This window comes from Periplaneta americana, chromosome 3 (genome assembly GCF_040183065.1).
Source record: "Periplaneta americana isolate PAMFEO1 chromosome 3, P.americana_PAMFEO1_priV1, whole genome shotgun sequence".
Classification (NCBI taxonomy): Eukaryota; Metazoa; Arthropoda; class Insecta; order Blattodea; family Blattidae; genus Periplaneta; species Periplaneta americana.
Window position 1 is genome coordinate 172879867 of NC_091119.1, and position 26036 is coordinate 172905902.

General features: G+C 37.0%; 1 protein-coding gene and 1 non-coding gene across 4 annotated transcripts in view; both read left to right on the forward strand.

Annotated features, from left to right (window-relative positions):
• The window catches only part of LOC138696838 (KH domain-containing, RNA-binding, signal transduction-associated protein 2-like), a 638287-nt gene that overhangs the window by 544265 nt on the left and 67986 nt on the right, over positions 1-26036 (forward strand). For all 3 annotated transcript variants that reach the window (XR_011331474.1, XM_069822283.1, XM_069822284.1), the window contains exon 4: positions 14219-14835. Coding sequence is in view for 2 of the 3 variants with exons in the window: in XM_069822283.1 (XP_069678384.1) it covers positions 14219-14835 (617 nt within the window). In the remaining variant the exon portion in view is untranslated. The remainder of the gene's footprint in view (positions 1-14218; positions 14836-26036) is intronic.
• Positions 1455-1527, forward strand: TRNAT-CGU (transfer RNA threonine (anticodon CGU)). The gene has a single exon. It is a non-coding gene; the product is annotated as a tRNA-Thr (tRNA).

Genomic DNA, 26036 nt, shown 5'->3' on the forward strand with positions numbered 1-26036 from the left:
AACAGTGCAGAGAGTGTGAGGGAGGTTGTAGAAAGCACAGTTTCGTGTTTCACGCGCAGCAGTATGCCTACAGACCAGATTTAAGCTGCAATCTAATCTGATGTACGAGGTCAACATAAATGTGTTAAACAAAGCTTTTTCATCAGTTCTGTATAGCCCATACATAAATGGTCTATTGATCGAAAGTTGAATGATATTACGCAGAGAACATATTTGGAGAAGTTAATAAAAAGACCGATTTAGAGTGAAAAATGTGTTAATCTGTAGGCTACAGATGCTACTATATAGACATAGGTTCACGTAATAAATCGTATTAATAAAAATTTACCTTTTCTGATAACAGGAATGTAAGCAATTGGAACTCTGAAGTTTGTCATACGATTTGAAACTGCAGTTGAACAATCTGTAGCAGTACACGAAGAAAAGAAGACCATCTATCAGCCTACTATTGAATACTTCAGGGATTATTATATACAAGGACAGATTGAAGTCTTTGGATTATTGTTTGGAGCAAGTGGAGCAATTCCAAAATTCTTAGTTGAATATTTTATCTTTTGGAATTCCTTTAAAAACTGAAAATTATTGCTGTACACGCATTGAAATATTCTGTTCACGTTTTACGTAATCACCTGTACACCTAAATTACTTTATATTGTATCTGATTATTAATTATTGAATGAACTTATCTTCTCAAGGGTAGCTTCCTTTTGAAACCAATAGTATTGATAATACACTTTTTATTTGTTATTTTATTTCTTTAGTATGCTTTGTCTTTTAGCAACCCTTATTGAAGGACAACTACCGTTGTGGAATTTATATAGTATTATAATATCAATATAATTGGATACCCCCCGGAGTAAAGACCTAAGTACATAGGGAAACAATGTACCTCATACCCTTATTCCGGGGGGAGGTATCTCAATTATTATAAAATACGAGGTGTGGGTATTTGAAAACGAGACTAATACTAGAGATTCGATTTATTGCAGAATCTTAAAAATTAACTTTGGCTTATTTTTCTTTCAAGCTTTAGGTCCAATGATCCTGATTAATTGTACTCTTCTTCCCCATCCATACTCCACTGTATTAGTGTCTTCCATTTGTATCCTGTTTCCTCCAGAATTACGTAAACCCTGTTTGGGGTCGTTTATGACCCCAACATAATTATGCATTTTTACTAACGTCAAGCATGCAAATAATAGATGAAATATAAAAATACGTCATTTCTTATTATTTTTGTTATAGTTTTTTAGTCTATTATTTTCTTATTTGATTTATTTATTTACTTACATATTTTCAAGAAGCAAAATTAACTAGCATAAATATTAGACGGAACAAGGATATTATAGATATATTAATTTGTCCTACAGAATTTATCTGTAATATTGACACTTAATATTTGAGGAGAAAAATTCGCTCCGGCGCCGGAGATCGAACCTATGCTGTGGATTGAATTCGGCGTAGCTCAGTGGTTAGAGCGCTTGGTACGTATAACCAAGGACCCGGGTTCGATCCCCGGCGCCGGAGCGAATTTTTCTCCTCAAATATTAAGGAACAATGATAGTTTTTGTCGCCTTAGCATTTCTTGTTTCTCTTGATCAGTGTTATCTCACTGAAGAATCAGTTGACAATATATTGCATAGTTTTTTTTTTGTGATATTACATGTAAAATTACTACAGTATGCGCAGGTTATAAAAAAGTAAACAATTTACATATTACAGGACATGTGAACAATACTAATTGTCACTCAGCACAGAAATTACAGAAATGAGACGAGAAACGAACTGACAAACAAAGAACTTCAGGAAACAAAATTAGCTGTTTTAAGTAGCACAGGAGACATGGATAATAATATTTACTCTACTGTGTCTTATACTCTTTTCCAATGGATAATTAGTTAACACATTTATTGCAATATAGTAGGGCTACTCTTCCATCACTCCCTGTAAATTATACATAATCTTGAATTTAAATACTATTATAGTCACAGTCATGCCATGGTATGAAAGAAAAATTTCACAACCTCGAGCGGGATTCGAACCTACGACTTTCTGTACTCCGGTCAGGCGCTCTACCACTGAGCTATCGAGATCGTCTCACGCCAAAGGCTTGGAATTATCCTTTCATATTGGCGACTCTGTTATAGAGTACACTGTCCATAGCGTCTGATCTAGTCAGCACTGCTTATGGGTGTGAAGAAACTTTACAAATGTAATCTTCATCTTACGATGTTGGTGACGTATAAACGTCCGTTGATGTGACATATTAATGAATTTAAATACTATTATAGTCACAATCATGCCATGGTATGAAAGAAAAATTTCACAACCCGCTCGAGGTTGACCCCTTGTCATAAGTTCTGCGATTACTACGCACATATCAGTATTTAAAGTGCGTTTATTTGCTTATGGGTTAAAATAAGGGTTCAGAAGGGTATATCTGTAAGTTGTAAGTTCTAGAATAAAAATTGTGCCTGCTAATTAAATTAATTTATATTACAGTAGGGGTCACAAAAGACCCCTAACAAGGTACAAAGGTTAATAGCAGTTGTAGAGCTCATGAATTCCCAACCCTTTCAGCTGTTCGGCCGTTTTCGCTTTCTCCGAAAATGAGTTCTCTTCAAGGCACTTTTCAATGTTCGGAACAGGAAAAAGACACGATGCCACATCTGGAAAATGCGAAAGATTTTTAAGCACTGGAATACGTTTATCGGCTTCGGAAAGAAACTCATGTATGGATTCATTGTAATGATGCAGCACCCACAGTCTCTTCCATAGATATGGCCGCTTTTTCCTCACTCGTTCTCTCAATCTGGTCGAAACCTTGATGCTGGTTAACTATTTGACCCTCAGGCACCCACTCAACCACGGCCATACCATGGGTTCCGAAGAAAGCAATTAGTATTGCCTTGTGTTTCGACTTGGTCATCCTTGCTTCTTCATTCTCGGAATTATGAGACACTTCTAGTGCACCCATTGCGTCTTTGTTTCGTGATCATTTCATTTTCATTTAGTGTTCTGTCCAAGGACAGGTCTTTCACTGCAAACCCAGCTTTCTCCAATTTTCCTATTTCCGGTCTTCCTCTTTGTTTCCTCATATGATCTATATATCTTAATGTTGTCTATCATCTAATAGCTTCTTCTACCACGAACTCTTCTCCCGTTCACCATCCCTTCCAGTGCATCCTTCAGTAGACAGTTTCTTCTCAGCCAGTGACCCAACTAATTCCTTTTCCTTTTTCTGGACAGTTTCAGCATCATTCTTTCTCCACCCACTCTTTCCAACACAGCTTCACTTCTTATTCTGTCTGTCCACTTCACACTTTCCATTCTTCTCCATATCCACATTTCAAATGCTTCTATTCGCTTCTCTTCACTTCGTCGTAATGTCCATGTTTCTGCTGCATACAATGCCACACTCCATGCAAAGAACTTCACTAGTCTCTTCTTTAGTTTTTTTTTTTCCAAAGGTCCGCAGAAGATACTTCTTTTTCTATTAAAAAGCTTCCTTTGCCATTGCTTTCCTCCTTTTGATATACTGGCAGCAGCTCATATTACTGCTTATAGCACACTTCAAGTATTTGAAGCTGTCCACTTGCTCTACTGTCTCATTTAGAATTCGCAAGTTTACCTTCCTTATTTTTCTTCCTATGACCATGGTCTTCGTCTTATTTGCATTTATTTTCATCCAATACTGCTCGGGTTAGCACAGGAAATTCATGTTCCATCACATGTGATTGATTACTTTTTCAAGCAAGTCTGGCTGCTATCTTAGATTTACTGCATGATGTCAGAGCTAATGTATTCGATTGTCCTTTTGTTCCTAGGCGAGGTTTTCCGGAACTTTCGCGTAGACCTTTCTCACGTTCAACGCATCGTGTAAGATGGTCGTACTGCATCTTTGTCAATTTCTACCCTGTCTGTAATCATTCTGATGCGCAGACATCAATTTTTATTAACAATTTCATTGATTTTCTGAAAGTTTTCATCAGTTCTTGTAGTCGAAGGGCGACCCGGATGTTCATAATCTTTACTTCCTCCCGACCCTCACTAAATCTTACGTGTCGCTCAAACACTCGTGAACGTAACATTATAAATTTTCCCCGTACACCTTCTTTAATAGTTTCATGCACTGCCTTGGAGATTTTTCAATTTCACAAGAAATTTAAGATGAACATGCTGCTCAATCTTTCCGCTAGGCATGAAACCGACAAGTTGACAACACAGCATTCACTTGAAATCGACCCCAAAGACGTACTAAACGAATAGCGAGACGAAAAACCCTCGCTGGATTCCAGAACCTTCCAAGATTAACAGCTTTTACTATCGATCTCACCACTTCTTCCACCCTCGACGTAAAAAGAGAAATTTCGTTTTTTATAATAAAGATAGGACAACGCTTTTTATTTGGCTAGTAATTAAAGATTGATTTTGTGGAGTAATTTCATTGCTGGTGATTCGTGTTTTAAAATACTATTAAGGCAAGCAAGCATTTTGACACAGGAGAGAAATGATGTGTACATCACTTCAATTGTACATTGAATGTACTGTTCCCCTTCTCTTCTGTAGAATATTTCTCATCTAAAAAAAAAAAAAAAAAAATTGGTGGCAAGAAGTTGCACCCGCTCAGCAGTGAGATGTCTCAAAAGTCTCTGGCGTTGAATATTTAGGCTTGGGATAAATACCTAATTCTCTCTTTCAACAGGTAGTGCAGCGGCACATACCACAAGAGAAAGTTTTATTATTTCCAAAACGATGCTTCCTGTTCGACTGATTACGAGATTAGGGAGCACAACTTGGCCAGCAAGATCTCCAGATCTGAGTATATGGGGCTATTTAAAGTTCGAAGTTCTTCATAATCGACCGCAAATATCATGAGCTTTTTTTAAGTGGGTTATTTTACGACGTATCAACATCTCAGGTTATTTAGCGTCTCAATGAAATGAAGGTAAAAATGCCGGTAAAATGAGTCCGGAATCCAGCACCGATAGTTACCCAGAATTTGCTCATATTGGGTTGAAGGAAAACCCCGAAAAAGCCTTAACCAGGTAACTTGCTCCGACTGGGATTCGAACCCGGGTCACCTGGTCACGCCATAAGAGCTTAAAGAACGCATACTAGAAGAATTAAAAAAAAAGAATGATTGTGAGATACTGCAGAGTATAATGCATAACTTAATGGAAATTTACACAAACTATTTTCAAAAATTGAACAAGATAACTAAATTGCGCACTTTGAAGTTTGTTTGTTTGTTTGTTTGTTTGTTTGTTTTTTTTTTTTGCACAGTTTAAAGTGTCGTTAAAATATGTGTTGTATTTGAGTAAATACACTGCTCCGTCGATATAGGAGATAGCCAGTATTTACCTACTTAGATAATTATAACATACTGAACAAGTTCCCTGCAATCGGCAAGCATCATGTTTAGGTAGAGCATGAAAGTCAAGGAATATTATGAACAGTAAAAAAAATTATCATACGGGAATTGGTATTAAGAGTTGTTAATTCATTATAAAACGTAGATCTGATACAAGTTAATACAAATTAATTTTATTTTCTAGAATATATGTCTATAAAATACAATAGTAAATAAGAAAGAAGTACACAAATATTACCTTAAACTCTCCAGCAACATCCTTAATATTTGCGCTGTTTTCAAGGCGTTCAATAATATTTACTATTGTCAGAAATACTCATACGTGAACGTTTTTGTGACATGCCTTGTCGGTATTATGAACTTGTTTCCTATTTGGTGTAAAATATTAATTTTTTGTATGTAGAGAGCTCATAGCTGTAGGAACTCAACTAAATATAAATATTTGAAAAAAATTATTTGGGTGCCCAAATTTGAGAAAAATATACCCAATGCAGGATTGTACTAAAACCGATATATCTGAACCGTTTTTAAAGATAGATTCAAACTTTTTTTTTGAAATGTATTTGCAAAAGCATGTTCTACAAACTGTCTGTAACAGAATTTTGATATTAGTCCCTACGTTTGTAAAATAAACAATTAAAATTTAATTACAATTTTCTGATTTCCTTTCTTGCTAACAAAAGGACGTATTTTTTAAATGAAATTAATTAACAAAATTCTATTACAGAGAAACTTTTCCTAATAGTCTGAAGAATGTGTTCTAAATTTCATGCATGTATCTTTAATAGTTCAGAAATTATATCCATTTTTGTGTGGCAATGTAGCAAAAAAAAAAAATGAAGTTACTGGAAACCGATAAAAGTTTGCGTGTGATTTAAAAATCCATAGCGCAGAAAGTTTAAAAATGATATCTCAACATCCGATGAGGGCACAAATACCCACAAAATGTTATGCAATGCATTCCAAACATATCAAAGAGTATTTTAAACAAACATTTTTTTTGTTAATTTAATTTACCGGAAACAACAATAAAAGTGGGCGAGTGATTTAAAAATCCATAACGCAGGAAGTTTAAAAATGGCGACTCAACATCCGATGAGGGCACAAATACCCACAAAATGTTATGCAATGCATTCCACATATATCAAAGAGTATTTTTAAACAAAAAAAAAAAATAATTTAATTTACCGGAAACAACAATAAAAGTTGGCGAATGATTTAAAAATCCATAACGCAGGAAGTTTAAAAATGGCGTTTCAACATCCGATAAGGGCAAAAATACCCACAAAATGTTATCCTATGCATTCCACAGATATGACAGAGTACTTATTATTATTTTTTTTATTTACTCATTTTTCACCAAAAAAATACCATCCTCTCCCCTTAAAATCAGATGCCAGTGTCAACTGTAAGTTTCAATTTGGTTTCTTGTTTTCTGAAACTTTCGCGGTAGAAATTCCTGCTGGGACAGTGATACGATGCATTTTACATTGATGGTGGGGGGGGGGGGACGGCAAAGAAACTGTGTTACTCGGTTAGGCCGAATTATATATTGTGATTGCGATGATTTGTTATGGAACTATCTGGATTCGCTTTATATTTTGGGGAGACTCTGAGAAAGACCCCGACCGGGCACTTAGTCCAAACAGGGTTCGAACTCAAGTTCGGGCGCAGTCCCGGAACACAAATTCCGCTTGCTATCTCATAAACCACCCCGGTGGCTGTCCACCACATTTTCCACTACTTCGGTTTTGAAATGAAGCCTCCTGCGGTCTAGATATTAGCCCAGAGGTTTGCCCAGACGGAAGAATTACCAATAAATCAATCGATGGTATAAGGACGGCGTTAAACCAGTATGTGAACACGCAAACCGGATATTTCAAGGTTCCCAATCTCTTGTAGGCTGTAAGTGTTCCCATATAAATTGGACATTGTGAGCTGTTGTGACTCTTGACGTCAAAAGCTCTCGCTTTCATTATTGATGGAAATGCAAGTAGCTACACGGGTTTCATTCATTTATTGAAGATACCTTATAAAATAACTCACATTCAGTATTGAATGATATTGGTTTTGCTCCCACGCAGTTTCCTCTGAAAGGTCCATCGCGTCTGTTTGCAGCATGTGGGCAACTCCGTTAGTTTTCCATCGCTAACTGTAGGGCAATTCTAATCCTATTAAATCTTGGATAAAAGTTCAGGACTGTAGAGTTGAATAGTTGAAGTTAAAATGAAATCCGTGTAAAGTTTAATTCTTGTATCGATTTTCATTATTGAAACGTTACTTAAAATGTTTTTTTTTTTATTCGAACAGACTTAAACCGTTACACTTTACCAGAATTTAAACCCCCGCTGTTGCGTTCTCCGTAATGCCTGGAAACGACTGGACCGATATCATTGAGCCAAACAGCAGTTAATGCGGTGTGTCTCTGCGTTCAAATAAAAGAAAATCGTTACAAATTACCAACACTGAAACCCATGGGCTCTGTAAAATATAATTCGCTCAACCTACTGGACCAGTGTAATTGATTCGAACGTCATTTTGAAGCTTACGGTATGCGAACTTTAATCCGTGTTTAAACGAAAGTAATTACCACCTTTCCCCAAGTGTGAAATTCGGACTGTAAAAATGCATGACTTCCGAATTCTATAAATTATATTGTGTGAAATGACCACTTTTTATTTTACAAAGTGTGTCGTAGCTTGGTTGCGATTGAGGTGGCGTCAGAGCAGTTTGTTTTCTACCTCTTCTCGTTCTTTTCGTCCTCTTCATTACCATTCCTCTTCGTCCTCTTCTACTCTTTTTCCGTTTTTGTTATCGTTCTGTTATTTTCCTTTCCGTTTTCTAATCTCGATTTCTCTTTCTCATCCTTTTCACCATGTTTTCTTTTTCTTCTCGCTTCTTTATTTCATTTTCTTTTAGTTATATTTTCCATTTCGCCCTTATATTTTTCCATCTCGTCCACTTCTGCCTCGCCTTCTTTATCTTGCCTTACCTCTCTTCCATCTTGACCTCTTTATTTCGTTCTCTTTTCCATATCGCCTTTTCATTTCGTCCTTTTTCACATTGCTGTCTTCAATTCGTCCTCATATCCACATAACCCTATTCAATTCGTCCTCTTTTGCATATCACCATCTTCATTTCATCCTACTTTCTATCTCGCCCTCTTCAATTCGTCCTCTTTTGCATATCACCATCTTCATTTCATCTTACTTTCTATCTAGCCCTCTTCAATTCGTCCTCTTTTCCACATAACCCTATTCAATTCGTCCTCTTTTGCATATCACCATCTTCATTTCATCCTACTTACTATCTGGCCCTCTTCAATTCGTCCTCTTTTCCACATAACCCTATTCAATTCGTCCTCTTTTGCATATCACCATCTTCCTTTCATCCTACTTTCTATCTAGCCCTCTTCAATTCGTCCTCTTTTCCACATAACCCTATTCAATTCGTCCTCTTTTGCATATCACCATCTTCATTTCATCCTACTTTCTGTCTCGCCCTCTTCAATTCGTCCTCTTTTGCATATCACCATCTTCATTTCATCCTACTTTCTATCTCGCCCTCTTCAATTCGTCCTCTTTTGCATATCATCTTCATTGCATCCTACTTTCTATCTCGCTCTCTTCAATTCGTCCTCATTTTCACATAACCCTATTCAGTTCGCATTTTTTTGTATATCACCATCTTCATTTCATTCTACTTTCTATCTCGCCCTATTCAATTCGTCCCCTTTTCCACATGAGCCTATTCAATTCGTCCTCTTTTGCATATCACCATCTTCATTTCATCCTACTTTCTATCTCGCCCTCTTCAATTCGTCCTCTTTTCCACATAAGCCTATTCAATTCGTCCTATTTTGCATATCATCACCTTCATTTCATCCTACTTTCTATCTCGCTCTCTTCAATTCGTCCTCATTTTCACATAACCCTATTCAGTTCGCCTTTTGTGTATATCACCATCTTCATTTCATCCTACTTTCTATCTCGCCCTCTTCAATTCGTCCTCTTTTCCACATAACCCTATTCAGTTCGCCTTTTTTGCATATCACCATCTTCATTTCATCCTACTTTCTATATCGCCCTCTTCAATTCGTCCTCATTTTCACATAACCCTATTCAGTTCGCCTTTTTTTGTATATCGCCATCTTTATTTCATCCTGCTTTCTATCTCGCCCTCTTCAATTCGTCCTGTTTTCCACATCGCCATCTTCAGTTTGCCCTCTTTTCCACATTCTTTTCAATTCGCCCTCTTTTCCACAGCCTTTGAATTCGTCCTCTTTTCCACATTGCCATCTTCATTTCGTCTTTTTGCACATCGTCCTCTTCATTTAATCTTTTGCACCTTGCCCTCTTCATTTTGTCCTCATGTTCTCTCCCTCTCTTACATCTCGTCCTCTTTTTCATCTCATCCTCAATTCGTCGTCTTTTCCATCTCCTTCTTTCTGTCTCCTCTTTTTCAGTTCGCATCTCATCCTTTTTCTCCGCCTCGTTCTCTTTTCCTTCGCGTCGTTTTTTCCTTCTCATGCGGTCCACACCTGTGGAGTAACGGTTAGCACGTCTGGCCGCGAAACCAGGTGGCCCGGATTCGATTCCCGGTCGGGGCAAGTTACCTGTTCGAGGTTTTTTCCGGAGTTTTCCCTACCCAATTTGAAGAAATGCTGGATAACCGTGCTGGACCCCAGACTCATTTCACCGGCATTATCACCTTCATCTCATTCAGACGCTAAATAACCTAAGATGTTGATAAAGCGTCGTAAAATAATCTACAAAAATAAAAAAAAATCCTTCTCGTGCTCTTAATTTTTTTAAGACTGAAGGAAAAACTAAGTAGAGGAGTTCGATCCGGTGCTGTGGTTGGTGGCCTGGTGTAGTTCAGTAGTAGAGCATTCAGTACGTAAAAACAGAAGGTCCTGGGTTCGATCTCCAGTGCCGGAGCTAGTTTTTTTTTTTTTAATAATAAATGGAAACAGAAAGCAGACATAAGTAGAGTCAACGAATCCCGAGTGAAGAAAAGTATGTAGGGAGAGAGTTGTATAATTAAGTGGGATACTATATGTAAACGTGAAATTAGTTCTGCGTTTTCGCCATGAAATGCTGTTCTCTTGTCCTCACCCTGTTCGGTACAGCGGACTTGCCAGTTATAACGTAGGAACAAACTGTCCACGATCCACTCAGGCCTCCAACTGTTACAGCCCCTGAAAATGGAACCTGTAATAGGTTCCTAAACAACAGAAACATCTCAACATATTTTTGTTCATCAACCAACACTCACCGTAAAATTCTGAAATCTCTCAAGTTGAGTAGCATTCTTGCAAGAATTCCTTTTCATGGATGTAGTAGACCCCCCTAATACTCAATAATAATATTGTGCCGATACCAGCGCTTGCCAACATGTGTGACAGCGGACAGCTTTGTACGATGCGATATAATGGGAGTGTTGGTAGAAGCTTCTGATTGATGACTGATGCAGATGGCCCGACTCACTCGCCGTGACTGAGGCCCTATAATCACCGATGCAGGACACCTGCTAATCATTGCTGGAGGATTAGTTCCAGCCATACTGGTGCCATAATTTGTAAAACTGTACCCATTTTGCGTTCATATGTCGTTGTATTGCATTCCGATGGGACGCTGTTTATCAGACTTGCACGTCGAGCAACGAAGAACAGGTTATAATACAGATGCTGTGCATGTAATCCCAACCGAGTGGGGCAGATTGTGATGTATAGTCGGTGTGGGAGTGTTAGTGGACATACGCCTGCCAGGCTCCGTCTGGCCTGAATCTTCTGATGATTGCACATAACCACCGAATGCGTCTGAACGAATGTAATTTCTTCATTTTAGCTCATTTTTCGGGTAAAAAAGGGACAAAACTAATGAAGCTTTTAAGTGTACAAAAGTATGGAAAAGTGTGGTAGTTCGTGTTGTAGTGTGATGAAAGTGTGTTTAAGGGAACGATCTGAAGGACAGATATGAAGGTCATAACTAGAGAATGGACTATGAAAAATTTTGGATTGGTGTTTAGTTATTAGATCTATCTGTAACAGTATAAAGAACAGTAAATCAACAGATATTATTTGAAGGGCTATTATAGCAAGATAGTAATGCAGCTACCAGCGGTAACTCGAATGTAACTTATGCTGTTTACTAAGGTAATGTCTAATAATGCTACTTCTGAGGTGTAAATATGAATACAGTAAAACCTTGCTAAAACGTACCCTCTATAAAAAGAAAACCTGCACAAACGAAAAATAAATTTGGGAACGGAATAATTTCCTATGTAAAATCGCGAGAACGGAATAATTTTTGGCCACCATTTAGGTAAAAAAAAAAAAAAAAAGCCTGACTAAAACGGATAATTTTTAGCGTAACTGTTTCTAAATTCTATCAAATCATTTTTAATTTTTGCGATAATACTGTACGAAGCATGGCATAATTTTTTTGTGTGACTGTATATGCAATGATCTGGAAGACTTTCGCTATTCCTTGTCAGGCGTTGGGGGTGAATCTTCTCTAACCATGTCACTATTCTGTGCTTATTGTCAAGGACCGGGGCAGGTTACTGACTTCCTGTACCGTTACTTCTTCCAACCCTCTTGCATTTTCGTTCATTTATTTTCAGTTTTGTGCTAACAAGCCAATATAGTGATAAAGGACAGTGCAAGTAGAATAAAACTGTGAATAATTGTAGTGTAGTGTCAATTTAGTTTCATATTTCCGTTTATTTATTCTGAGTTTTGTGTTAATATGTCAATACAGTGTTAAATAACAGTGCGAATAAAATAAAACTATACGATTTAATAAAAAAAAAAAGCCTAGATGACCAGATGGAAGAGTAGCTTCATAATTTTAATGGAGCAGTGAAACGTCAAGGTCGTAAGGTCATACTGTTTTGAGACAATGCTACCTGCCATCCAAAGATTGATTTGTCTAACGTGAAGTTAATCTATTTTCCACCAAACACTACTTCAGTTACACAACAGATGGGTCAGGGTGCAGTTTACACTCTGAATTGATGCAGTATGCGAAGGAAATCCTACAATGTTCCCTTCAAAAAAAAAGTCGCGGAAATGCGCTTTAAAAAATGTGGGGGCCAAGAAACTAGGGCGCAGTGGGAGAGAGAGGCTGCAATTACGTAAGTTAATAATTATAAAAATAAAATTCACTTTGCATGTACTGTAGCAACTTTTATTTCCAAGTTATTTCTTCATTGTGTTCTTCCAACAATGAGCATATTGCAGTAGTCTGTTCTTAGTTTTACCAAAATTTACGAAAACCTGTGAAAACGGGGGGGGGGGATATCTGGAACGATCGCGTTTCGTTTTAGGGACGTTTTACTGTTTATGTATAATATATAAACGGTTAATTTGCGGACCCATGTTTACTGGAACATTTTGCTTCTCTTCGTTTTTACTTCTCATTTCTAAAATTTTGACGATCACTTTTGAAACATTCTGTATTCGGATGCTAATGTAGCCTAAATAATATTTATGGTGTGGTCGGAATATGGATATGTACCCGGTGGCAGTGGTAACTAATTACACTCAATAATGACAATAATAAACACAATTAATAAAAAATACAATTAATAATAATACTAATAATTAATAATAATAATAATAATAACAGGGGACATCCTAAATTAAATGAAGCACTATCACTTAAAATAACATTTAAAGTAAATCTAATTTGTATCTTAAACCTAAGTTCGAACTAAAACCCACGAGTATGATATGTTCATATCTGCACAAGTACATTTCAACACTACACTCATTTCGCTGTTAACTCACTCACTGCACTGGAACTACGATACATTTCACTGATTCTATCCTGATTTCACTAACACTTCAAAAACATTTCACTGTTCAAATACTTTGCACTACCACTATAAACTATAAAGCTTCACTGACAGAAACACGTTTCACTTACACAACACACTTCACTGACACCACATAATTCTTCACTGATACAACACTTCAATAACAACATATCATTTACATCCTTTAAATACTGTGTATAATTACCGTCTATTAGTAAAGTCCTTAAGCCTATTTTATATACATTTTTGGTTGTTGGTAAAGCCTTTAGTAAGTCTGCAGGTAAAGCATTCCAGTCCCTGATAGTACGATTGAGAAAAGAAAACTTTCCAGTGTCCGACCTCTGTCTTCTTTCCCTCAATTTATATGAGCGGTCGTTCCTTGAAGAGTAATTTGGCGACTGAAACCTATTTTTATTTCTCTCCAGGCAGGCTCACCTCTGTATGTTTTGAACAGTGCGCATAATCGAATTCGCGTTCTCCTGTCCTTGAGTGTGTCCCATTTTAATGGTGACAACACTTGAGAGCCCGTTTTTTAATCTTTTCCAGTGTCTTAATATGTTCTAATCTGTAAGGATCCCAACATGCAGCACCATATTCCATTACTGGACGTACTAGTGATTTCTATGCTACATTAGCATCCGAATACAGAATGTTTCAAAAGTGATCGTCAAAATTTTAGGAATGAGAAGTAAAAACGAAGAGAAGCAAAAAGTTCCAGTAAACATGGGTCCGCAAATTAACCGTTTATATGTTATACATATACAGTAAAGCCTCCCTAAAACGAAACGCAATCGTCCCAGATATATTATTATAGGTACAGAAATGTGAAACACACCGTAACTTGTATTTGTGTTGATTGAATGAAATATAATAGGCCTACATATCATCTGATTAAAAAGATAAAGCTGTTGTGCCAATGTCTGCATTGCGGCATCAGCTAATTCACGTTGTGTGAGTTGTATTGACGAAATCGCATTACGTGTCTAGATTGTAATCTTGAACTGGTTTCTTGTGTTTCAGGAGGAAGAGCTTCGTGCATCCCTAGACCCAAAATACGCTCATCTCAGCGACGACTTGCACGTAGAAATAGCAGCATTCGCCCCGCCGGCCGAGGCACATGCCAGAATTGCGTACGCACTTGCAGAAGTGCGCAAGTACCTGATCCCCGACTCAAACGATGAAATCCGTCAAGAACAAATGCGCGAGATGGAGCTGATCCAGACAGTGACCGGAGAGCCAGGAGCATCTGGTTCCAACAACGGCACCCCTCCTTCTGGCGTGAGGAAACCTGTTCGCGGAGGACTTCGAGGACGCGGTGGCGGCATCGCCATCCGCGGAGCTGCCGGCGGGTTGAGAGGCGGACTGCCGCCCCTTCGTGGAGGTGGCAGGGGCCTCCTTACACCACCAGCAGGTGTACTGCCTCCCAGAGGGGGCCCCGCTGGCGTCAGGAAACCCCTTCCTCCACCACAAGCCCTACTTCCCAGACCAACTCCTACAAAGACAAAAGTTCTGAGCATCCTGGATAGAGCAAGAGTTGCCATGGAGGAGTCCTATGGCTGTGAGGACGACATGGGAGGCGGAGGTGGCGCTGGAGGCTTCTACGAGTCGTCGGCCTACGATTCTTATAATGCCACTGGGTAGGTACTAAATCCGTCTCAGCCATTATACCGCTTAAAGGAAAAACACCGCCTTTCACATTGTAACCTTGCAAAATCATAAGATCGAAAGCCCCTTTGAAATGCCTACTGTTCACAGTATAGAGAACATACAATAAAGACACCTAAGCCATTTCGTGGGAACAAATTCTGAGTGCGCATGTCACGAAACCGGGTGTATTATCTGGAACCTCCACCAGATGGATCTTCATCTACGACAGGCTGGCATAATTTAATATTAACTGAAAACATTCATTACTCATCTTTTAACAATTTTAAAGACATGAGGCAAAGGAATGGCAATATAACCATAATAATAATTACTTCCGTATGCAATCATCATGAAAATATTCACTAATTGACGCTAACGTTCAAGTCACTGTTTGAGGCTTATGTTGGTGAAATTGATCCAAGTACAACATAATACATCATGGCGTCCGTTGCGGTGAAGTGCGAACATGAACGTCAACAATGGGTATAAGTATTTTGACTTCCTAGCGACATAATATTAATGATAGATAATATACATACAAGATTATTCGTTTTACTGACCAACAAAATAAATAAATAAATATTTTACTAATATTTTGATACTGGTTTGATACTAGCGACATAGTTGGATTCATTGGGAACTAGACCTTACTGAGCTTGAATTTAGTACCAACAACGTCAAAGGTGCCGACAATAGTTGTCCCTACTGATTCTTCTTATACTGTGTACTGTCTTCCTCCAACGAGTTTAGCGCTGGGACCCGTGGTATTCTTGCCATCGGTGCGCGGGGGTTGCAGGTAGATTCTTTTGTTACTACAGCCAAACCGAGCCGAGCGGAGTGGGAGGTATTAATCGTCCAAAAACATGCAGTCTTCAGTTTGTAGTAGTGTGTGAATATTTCATATACATATTGTTTATCTAGGCCTATATGGTTTTGTTATTAATATATTAAATATATTGTTGCAATTTTTGTTCAAACATCTCCCTGATGTTAGCTATGTTAATATTATATGAATTACTCATATTAAATATTCCACCATTACAAGTCATTGTTAAAGAAACATGCTGTGGACCAGTTTTTGGTTTTATTCTATTGGAATTTTAGAATATGTGTGATTGGTATCGTGAAAAACAGATTCCTATGTCATGCGAAAATCATTTGTTGGTGATATCTTAAAATACAAATCAAGTAGTTTTACTTCTCAAGTGAGTTCAGCAGTACAGTATATATATTACAAATTTAATTCAATTCTACTAATCACTAAATTGTAAAGTAAAATTCTTCTTTTCATTTATATTATTGTAGTTGTATTAAGATTTTTTTTTATTTATTTTATTGTATTTGTATTTCTGGTGGTGTGATGGCCTTAACTTCAACTGAATAAATAAATAAATAATAAATAAAATTTATTACAATGCTTTCCGTCTCTGAACACGGAAGTACGAATGGTTGTATCTCTATCTCGCCAAAAATACATTAGAAAAGTAATAGGCATACTGCTCTCGTAAATCGGGCGAATGTTTTCAGTATGATTGTACTTCCTTCCAGGCTGCCGCTGTCACTGTTCCCTCCCACTCCAGTACCGCGCTAGACTAGTTGGAACCGCATTCCTCTCAGCACTAAACTCCTCAGAGGATGACAGTAGTAACGATTGTAAAGTTAAGCTGAATTACAGCTAAACTTAAATTAACAACCTTAATTCTTTCCACAAAATTGCAATAGTTATCAAAACGACCGGCAGACCTCAATTACGAACATTTTATTATTTCGAGAAAAGTGGAAATTAATTAAAATATGTCTGGGACTGAATAGTGAAGAGTCATAGGGATGAACGAGTGAGGACAGGGAACTAGTTAAAAATTGAGTGCATTAAAGTCTCTTTTTCCATACGTGTAAATACACACTAAGATGGCAGACATGGGATTGCTTGCACGCCGACCTCCGTAACAAAATGTTTGACAACATTCTCTATAATGGAGGTGATTTATATCTCTCGACAAGTCTGTTGATCTTTGGCTTTAACGAATATAGTGTGGGAATTCTTGCGGCTTTGCCAACTTTCCCTACAATGCATTGCGACGTATAGCCAACTGTTTGTCTTGCCCCTCTTCTTGAGGTACTGAGAACACATTACGGTCACGTACAAGCGTTGCATCGTTACATCCCCTTAGACCGGCAGTCGTAGCTTTGCATCCCACCGATAATGAAATCTGACTTCCTTGATCCGAGTCATGTAGCGAGGAAAAAGTAATATTAGACCTTTGGCCGTTGCAGATATTGGTACATAATCGTCACAAGATTGTGAAATGAGCCGTAGGGCACACTCATTTCTTGAAGTGATGATTCGTTACGTATTATTATTATTATTATTATAATTATTATTATTATTATTATTATTGAGTTATTCATGTAAAAAAGGGATTCATATAAAACCCATATATTAACGACAACTTTCTCATTCTTTATTATCCTGTCTTCCAGGCTGTATACAGGGTTGAGATGAAAATCTTGCTGAATGTCCCAGATCTCAGGCAGTTGGCAAATTATTGCATTCTTAGCAACCTCGCATAATACCATTTCGTATCTCCACAGACAAAATTATTATTTTATGCTCGACCATGCCGAAATGTAGTAATTATACACCTGGTAGCAGTCCTTTAATGCATGTCATTAAAGTACACCAATTCATTAATGTTCAGGTTTTCGATTATTCTCGGATATGCAATCGAAAGACAACGAGGGAAACGTCACGGAAGCTGGAAATCCAATACTGTCGCAGAAGGTTATGTTCTGTTACTATAATAATTAGCGTTAATTGTAAATAATGTTCAAATAAATTCAATTTGTCATCTCGTTTTTCAATTCTAAATCAATTTCCAGGTTATATCAAGGTTAATATTTAGTTTACTCTGTAGGTTATAGGCTATCAAGGTCAATGTGGAGATCTGTTCCTCGGAAAAAAATCAATACTTTCGCGTCTGCACACATCTCACAATTTACGAGGTATTGCACAAGGTCAGTTCCGCTCTTCAGTTAGATATAAATAAAATGAATATTTCTGAATAATTTCAAGTTAGAAATATGGTCGAGCATAAAAAGTCGTGTGAAACTCGCCTATAATGGTAATTAAGACGCTCGTATGAAAATTATGAAACTCGCTTGCGCTCGTTTCATAAACAAACTTACTGTCGTCTTAATTACTATCATTATAGGCTCGTTGCATAATGTACTATTATGTAATACATTTTCTAAGAAAATCTTAGTAGTAAACCCGAACGTAAGAATAATTTTGTTATATTCTATTTGTTAGAGCTACATTTCCAAACAAACATTGGCAAAGCAACGGAAATAAAATAGTTGAAAACTAGTATATTTACGTAAACTCTGTTATTTTGTTAATGAAGTGGTCGTATTTTGACAGATATTAAATAACGTATTTAAAAAATGATGGAGAATTTGAAGATTACGTGTAACATCTAGGCCCTATACAGGAATTAAGGTAATGAAATTAGGATAAATAAATACAATTTACTATAAAATTTAAGCGTTTCAAATACGTATACTGAATAAAATAAGCGATGAATAACAGTCCGCCAATAATAATAATAATAATATATTAACAATAACGATATCTTACTTATTTACCACATCTCATCTTTATGTTGGGGAGGTGTTTTCAAAATGGTTCCATAATTTGTGAAAGAGTATATTATTTTCCTTCTGGACCCCTCGCACATTATGTAGATTAGTGTATGATCTAATATTAAAATGTATTTTGTCTGACAACATGAAACTCATTGCTTTGATTAAACAGTTTACTATTCACAAGACCTAACCTAAAAATGTATTTTGTTTGATCACGTGAACTGATTAGTACGAATTCCCAAAAGGAATGCCACTTTGAAATGTATGCTTAAGAATACTTACGCCATTGTTGTAAAACACGAAAGAAATTAATTAAGAGGTGAAATGGTATTTCTATCGATTACCCAAGGGTATAAATCACACGAGGTATGTTATATTTATTTACGCTTAGCCTACCTGACTAATCTTGAATTGTAACCACAACACAAAGCAACACATAAAATAACTATCATGTATTAATATCAATACTGATATTAATTTATAATTGGTTTGTTCAAATCTCACAAGCTTCCAGTAACCGGCTCATAAATCTAGAACAATTTGAATTTTAAGAATTTAAACTACCGAAAACTTGTGTCACTGCTGCCAACGTAAGAGTTATAAAATCACTACCAGTTGTGGTATTTTCTCAGTACCGAAATTCGAAACGAAGTTTGCAAAAGAAAATTCAACCTGCAAACTAGAAAATCATCATAATCTACTAGCATATGTAATAGTGGGGGAAAAATGGTTAGGTTTCACCCTTTGGGTATTAAGTAAGCTGACCCGGATTATAGAAATGGACTCATTCACATTGTAATTTTATCGGATATGACGTAAGCATTTGCATGGCAACGGAATTCGAATTTCCATTCTACAAATTTTTTTCTTTATATATTAGTGTACGTCGAATATAAACGTTAAACATAATGATAATTATTCATCTCATGAAGATTCAAACTACCCCGTATTCTGTACTCCATTGCATGACGCCTTAGACTTCGCAGTTATAAAGCGATAACTAGTAAAACGTGTGCGTCATTTTATTCCTATAATAGAGTTCATTATTTGAATTTCTTTGTGTTAGTCTATGTGCTGTTTTTTTATATAGTAATGTCTTCGTACACTGTTAATGAAGGTAGGCTATTATAGTATGGAGACTGAACTTCAAATAAGAGTAAAGAGAAATTATGTCATTTACTTTTTTTGCATATTCCTATTTAAAATGTGCAAAATTTTGGCCCAACAATTCAAAAGGCTACTGTTGACTTCACAGTTGAATGGAATGATATCCGAAATAGCAAATCGAAGAACATGTTATTTGATATCGTCATTTGCACTCAGAATGCCTGAGTATTTTTAAATGCTCGTTCATTTGGAACGTGACCTATTGTTGAACAAGCTGTCATCCATCCATAAGCATCAACAATCCAGTTACGCACTTCACTCGATGGTCCATTACGTTCTGGTTCCACTTAGGATAAAGTGGCGTCAGTTGTGACCAGAAAGCGTGGCCTACCTCTTAACGATAATTGCTCCATTCCTGTTTCAAACCTGAGATAATATTATGGATTAAGAAGTTCAATCCAGATTGTTTTTCCAGTCATCAAGAATGTATTAGAAATTGCTGTACGGAGAGAATAAAATTATATCTGTCTGTCTGAAGTTAAATACCAGGCATAGGAGACACAGTAAACTAATATGTATTTATTTATTTATGATCATAACTGATCACAGAAAATTCACAATAACAGTACAGTATGTTTAAAATATTGTCTCAAAATTACAATCCGTTAAAGCAAAAATCAAAATCCTTACGTAATTTGAGTTTGAGATGTGTGCACACATACTGAGATGCTAATTTAAAAATATTTTTTGACATTACATACTTACTTACTTACTGGTTTTAAGGAACCCGGAGGTTCATTGCCTCCCTCACATAAGCCCGCCATCGGTCCCTATCCTGAGCAAGATTAATCTACTCTCTACCATCATATCTCACTCCCTCAAATCCATTTTAATATTATCGTCACATCTACGTCTCGGCCTCCCCAATGTGGTCGTGCCGGAGAATCGTTGCCATTCCGAGGCTTATTGTTTGGTTTCGCAACAAGCTGTTTTTACGGTGATATGTTGTTAGCCCAAGCTAGAGGACCACTCCTTATTGGCTGTCCACGACTGCTTATTCAATATATTCGCAGCTACCCTCTATATCTGGAGACCGTCTCCTCTATCCGCAACCTTAGGACGCGCCATGCCGTGGTGATAGGGACTCACTAATTATGTCTTAACCTTTAAAATATTGCTAAATTAATCATTATAGTGATGTAAAATTTCCATCAATTCAAGGCAACAACTTTTTGTTCAGGGCCGCCACGGTGGTCCAGTGGCTAGAGCGCAGGACTTACAATTCAGTAGACGTTTGATCCCCAACGTACCCCCGATTTTTAACTTGTGTTGGGCAAGCCCGTGGTCCAGGTAAGATAGGGGTTTTCACCGAGAGCTTTGGTTCCCCTGTGGCATCCCAATAAATCTCCATCGTCTCATCTGATCGCGGGTGTAGCAGAGGCTTCCTATGGCACTCCCTGAGCAACGATTCTGTTAGTAAATTGTTCTACACAACTGGCTTCATGTGGATTAATTATGAACAGTCAAGTACCTGCCATTAGTAAAAATGGAAGAAAGAAACGTTTTGTACAGGCGCAGTTTAAATATCAGATTTATAAATTATTTTTCCGTGCATTAGACTACAAGACCCACTAAAGTATAAATTGAGTTAAGAAAATGTATGTAATTTCCGTGATATGTTGTTGTTCTTTTCTAATGCCAGGCGTTTGACAATAAAGTCATTTGACCTCTTGCACTCCAATATTTTTCAAAGATATTATCATGGCCAGCCACTGAAGCACAGATTTTGAGGTGTTCCGAATCCATTTCTTGGTTTGAGTTGCACAATGGATAGTTAGGGGACTGATATATTCCAATTCTATGCAGGTGTTTGGCCAAACAATCATGGCCTGTTGCCAATCTAAATGCAGCTACAGACGATTTTCGTGGTAAATCGGGAATTAACTGTGAATTATGATGCAGAGAGTTCCATTTTTTCCCTTGTGATTGTGTTATCAAATTTTGTTTGTTGAAGTCTAAGTATATAGATTTAATAAATCTTTTCACAGAGTAATACGTAGATTTAGTAACAGGTCTGTAAGTAGCAGTGCTGCCCTTCTTTGCTAAAGCGTCCGCATTCTCGTTTCCCAGGATTCCACAATGGGATGGTATCCATTGGAATACAATTCTTTTATTGAGTGATATTAATTGAGAGAGCATTTTAGTTATTTCTGCTGTTTGAGATGAAGGTGTGTGTTTAGAGACTATTGATAGAATAGCTGCTTTGGAGTCTGACAATATAACTGCATTCTTAAATTTATTGATGTGGCATAGAAGATTCCTGAGACTTTCAGTTATTGCAACGATTTCTCCATCTAAACTTCGTGATATAGTATTTTGTGTATTTAAATCCCTTGTAATATTTGGAATTTTCATTTTTGAATTCCGGTAAGTCATTGTACAAAATGTGACGTCGTTCTACGCTTGTAGTCGTGGCAGATTTTTGGCGTAAGTAAAAAATGGTGCATAATTTAGCCATCTATGTGTAGGATATCTTGCGTTTTATTATATAACGCGCTTACGACTGTAATTTGAATGCTACTTTTTATTTTGTCTAGTTTGACGGTCTAGTAAAAGGGAAAATGCTATAAAATTGAGCTCTCTAACTGAAAGACGCAGTCGACTGCATTTCGTTTATGGCCTGCATCACAAAATATCTTGCATTAAATCGTGAACATCACAAGGAATATGTTGACGTGTTTATATTTTCTTAGGCAGCATCCCCGCGTTTAAATTTAGTGAGCCATAAAGTTTTCAGAGATTCGCATTCGAGACATTTTTCAGTCTTGGTGCAGTAGTCCAGTTCGTGCCAAAGTAATGACACTCTTAATATGTCATTGTGAGGAGGTGCCAGAAGTCTTTTCATACTCTTACACAATATTGGAAATTTACCGCCTCTTATTTTTCGAGGTATTTTAAGACATCTGCATTATGACTGTTACCGCCTATGGTCGGACTCATTGATTACGAAGCAAGTTTGCTGCATAGGTGTCATTTTGTGTTCGACAACTAATTCTGCGCTGCATGTTAGTCACTACGGTACAGAGCTTTTCATTGCGGAAGTAATTTGTTTTATGAATAGTGATTGATCTCAGCGTACAATTATCACTAAAATAAATGACGATTCTACTTCATCGGATGAACAAACCTGAACGAAAAGTTTGGATTCTTCAAGTAAATCAAGAGAGGGATTTGTGGTTAATCACATCACCTACGAGGTACGATTGAAACGTTCGTGACCTAACACATATTTGTCATTGGAAATATGTCAACAATGCCGCCATTGTTAATGGCCATTTTACATTAGTTCAGGCACGAAAAATCATTTGTTGTTGACCACGTTGTGTGTAGTTTAATTTTGAAGTTAGTGCGCCGAACTGATTGACAAAAATGAAAATATCTGTCTTCGTACTGTCATTAAATATTTCGTAAAAAAGGGAATGAGTCTGGCAGATATTAAAACAGACATGGATGCGACTCTGGGAGAATACACACCAACGCTTTCAACTGATAAAATGGGCGGGACTATTTAAACATCGAGAGAGTGCGGAAGACGACCCCCGCAGTGAACGTCCAGTAACAGCAACAAGCGAAGAAATCGTAGAAAAAATCCATGATATAGTGATAAATGACCGTTGACTGAAAATGCGGGAAATTAGCAAGGTTATGCGTATCTCAACTGAACGGGTGCGCCACATCTTAGTCAATGTCTTGCTCATGTCGAAGGTTTCCGCGGGATTGGCTCGATTCGAGAATAACACGCCCTACTTTTTTGAGGTGATCTGTGATCACTGATGAAACCTGTTTTCACTCCTACATACCAAGTAGGCCTACAAAACAGCAGTCGAAACAATGAAAGCACAGTGATTCTCCGCCTCCAAAGAAATATAAAGCTGTACAGTCGGCTGGGAAAGTCATGGCATCAGTGTTCCGGAATTTTAAGGGGATAATTATGATCTACTGTCTAATGAAGGGGAGAGCAATAGCCGGAGAATATTATTCTTCAAATCTTCTGCAGGAGCTGAAAGGCAAAATTAGCCAGGTATGGCGAAGAAGAAAGTGTTGTTTCATCGCGACAGTGCACCTGCTCACACGTCTGCAATCACAGTTACTAAAATTCATGAACTATGGTTCGAATTGTTGCCGCACCCCCGTCCCCTACTCACCAGATCTCGCACTGTAAGACTTCTTTCATTTCTCGAAACTCACTTGGCTGGGAAGATGTGTTCGCCAAATGAAGACATTATCGCAGCAGCAAACGACTTTTTTTGCAGACCTCGAGGAATCTGTGTAGAAGGAGGGTATACCAGCATTGCAGCACCGGTGGAGCAACTGTGCAAATCTTACGGGGGATTGTGTTGAGAAATAAAGATTGTTTAAGAGTAATCCTAGTTTAATTTTTACGTCAGACTGAAATTTTGGAGGAATCCTCGTATATTCTGATTTATTGAAGGACAGGATTAAATGTTAAGCTTTTCCGCTGAGTCCTGTGTGCTATGTGAGGCAACGATTTAGAGGAAGTTCACCGATAAATACCCGAAAGAGTCCGAAGGGACACGAAGATGAAAATTTTAATTATTAGCTTCTACCCTCCGCACATTGGTGCGAGGCGCAGATAATTGGCGGAAAGCGACATGGTCTGGTTGCCCCTCAGACCTCTCCAGCGACGACTTTTCTCTTAGCATATATACTAGGGTGTATCGAAATCGATGGTAATTTTTTTTTTTTTTTAGAAAAAAGTGGGGTCTAAAATGTTTTCTCATGGGTTAATTATTGTGTGTGTACCAAATTTGGATCTCCTACGAAGATTTATATCCGGTGCGCATTAGCTTTAAAGTTTAAGAATTTTATATAAATATATATTTAAATAACTAGCCGTACCCGTGCGCTCCGCTGCACCTGTTAGAAATAAATATAAAGTAATTACATAATTAAAATAGGACATTTGATCCAGGGAACAACTTTTACAACATCGCAAGATAATCTGCTTTGCTCATTACCCAATTTTTTTTTTGCATTGCATTTATTGCATATATATTTTATGTATTTTAACACGATTAAATTGAGCATAGTTAAAATTTGAATTATAAAATAATGGATTGCTAAGCTAACGTACTATTACTGCATACTAAATCAATACACTCTCGTTGTTCGTTAATTCTCTGAGATTAAAATGAGTGTACATAAATATTATTTTAAGAAATACAGAAAACGAATGTACAAAATAGCCTATCAAATTTTCTGTGCATAAGAAGCTATTTTAATCTTACCTGTCCTCGATTTACTCAGACGTTACTGTAATAACATTATAGCATTATGTCCATCTAGAGAAACTACACTTGCCAATGGTGAAATAATAATTAATTATACAAATCGGTTAATTTAGCTTCTGATATTACTTCATACAAACACAGAAACATTCTCTGTAGGCTATGTTTAATAGCTTTCGATTGTTGATGTTCAAGGCCCCTGTTTCGATTGTTGTGTCCAAGGCCCCTTATAGACGAAGTCATTTGTTCTTAATTCATTGCACCGTCTTAGATGGCGTTATTTTAATTTTACAACTCATTTATCTCATTAAATATCAGTCCTATCAAAATTTTGTAAAGAATAAAACTTATCGGAAATCATTTTTAAAGAAACTTTTGTTATGTAACATTTTTCACAAAAATCAATAATAAGCGAGATATTTCGATTTATTTAATTCAGACCCCCTTATAATCCCCCTTTTAAATAAAGTATTTTGAATGCCATATAGCCTAAAATCTAAGTTACAACGAACTTAATTTATATTCCAATTTTCATATAAATCGGTTCAGCCATTATCGCGTGAAAAGTTAACAAACATACAGACAGACATACAAACAAAAATTTCAAAAAATGCGATTTTCGGTTTCATGGTGGTTAATTATATATGTTGGGACCAATTATTTTTGGAAAATCGAAAATTACCAGAAAAATTTCGGCTACAGATTTATTATTAGTATACATTTCGCACCTCTTTCCTTACTATAGTCTATTATATTCATTATACAGTATTTGTTTATATTTTCTGTTACTTTAAACATTTTGATATTACTTAAGTAGCCACATAACTGAACAGAACTCTTAACAATATGTGTAGGCTGTAACAACCCAGAACTCATCATTGGGCGGTGGCTGCTATCGAGTTCTGCCCGCTCATCCACCCATTCATTATCTTGCTTTCTGTTATCAGTGTTACTCCACTCTAGATTAAAAATACTCATTTTTCTTTTCATATCTATGTAATTCTTTCCTTGAACGAAGCTTTGAACGAATGTGTGCATCTTGCATCATAGCCACATACAGAAGAAGCAGCGTCACTGACCACTTTTACTAGTCTTTCAACGCCTTGTGTGTGACAAGGGAAACAAGGAAC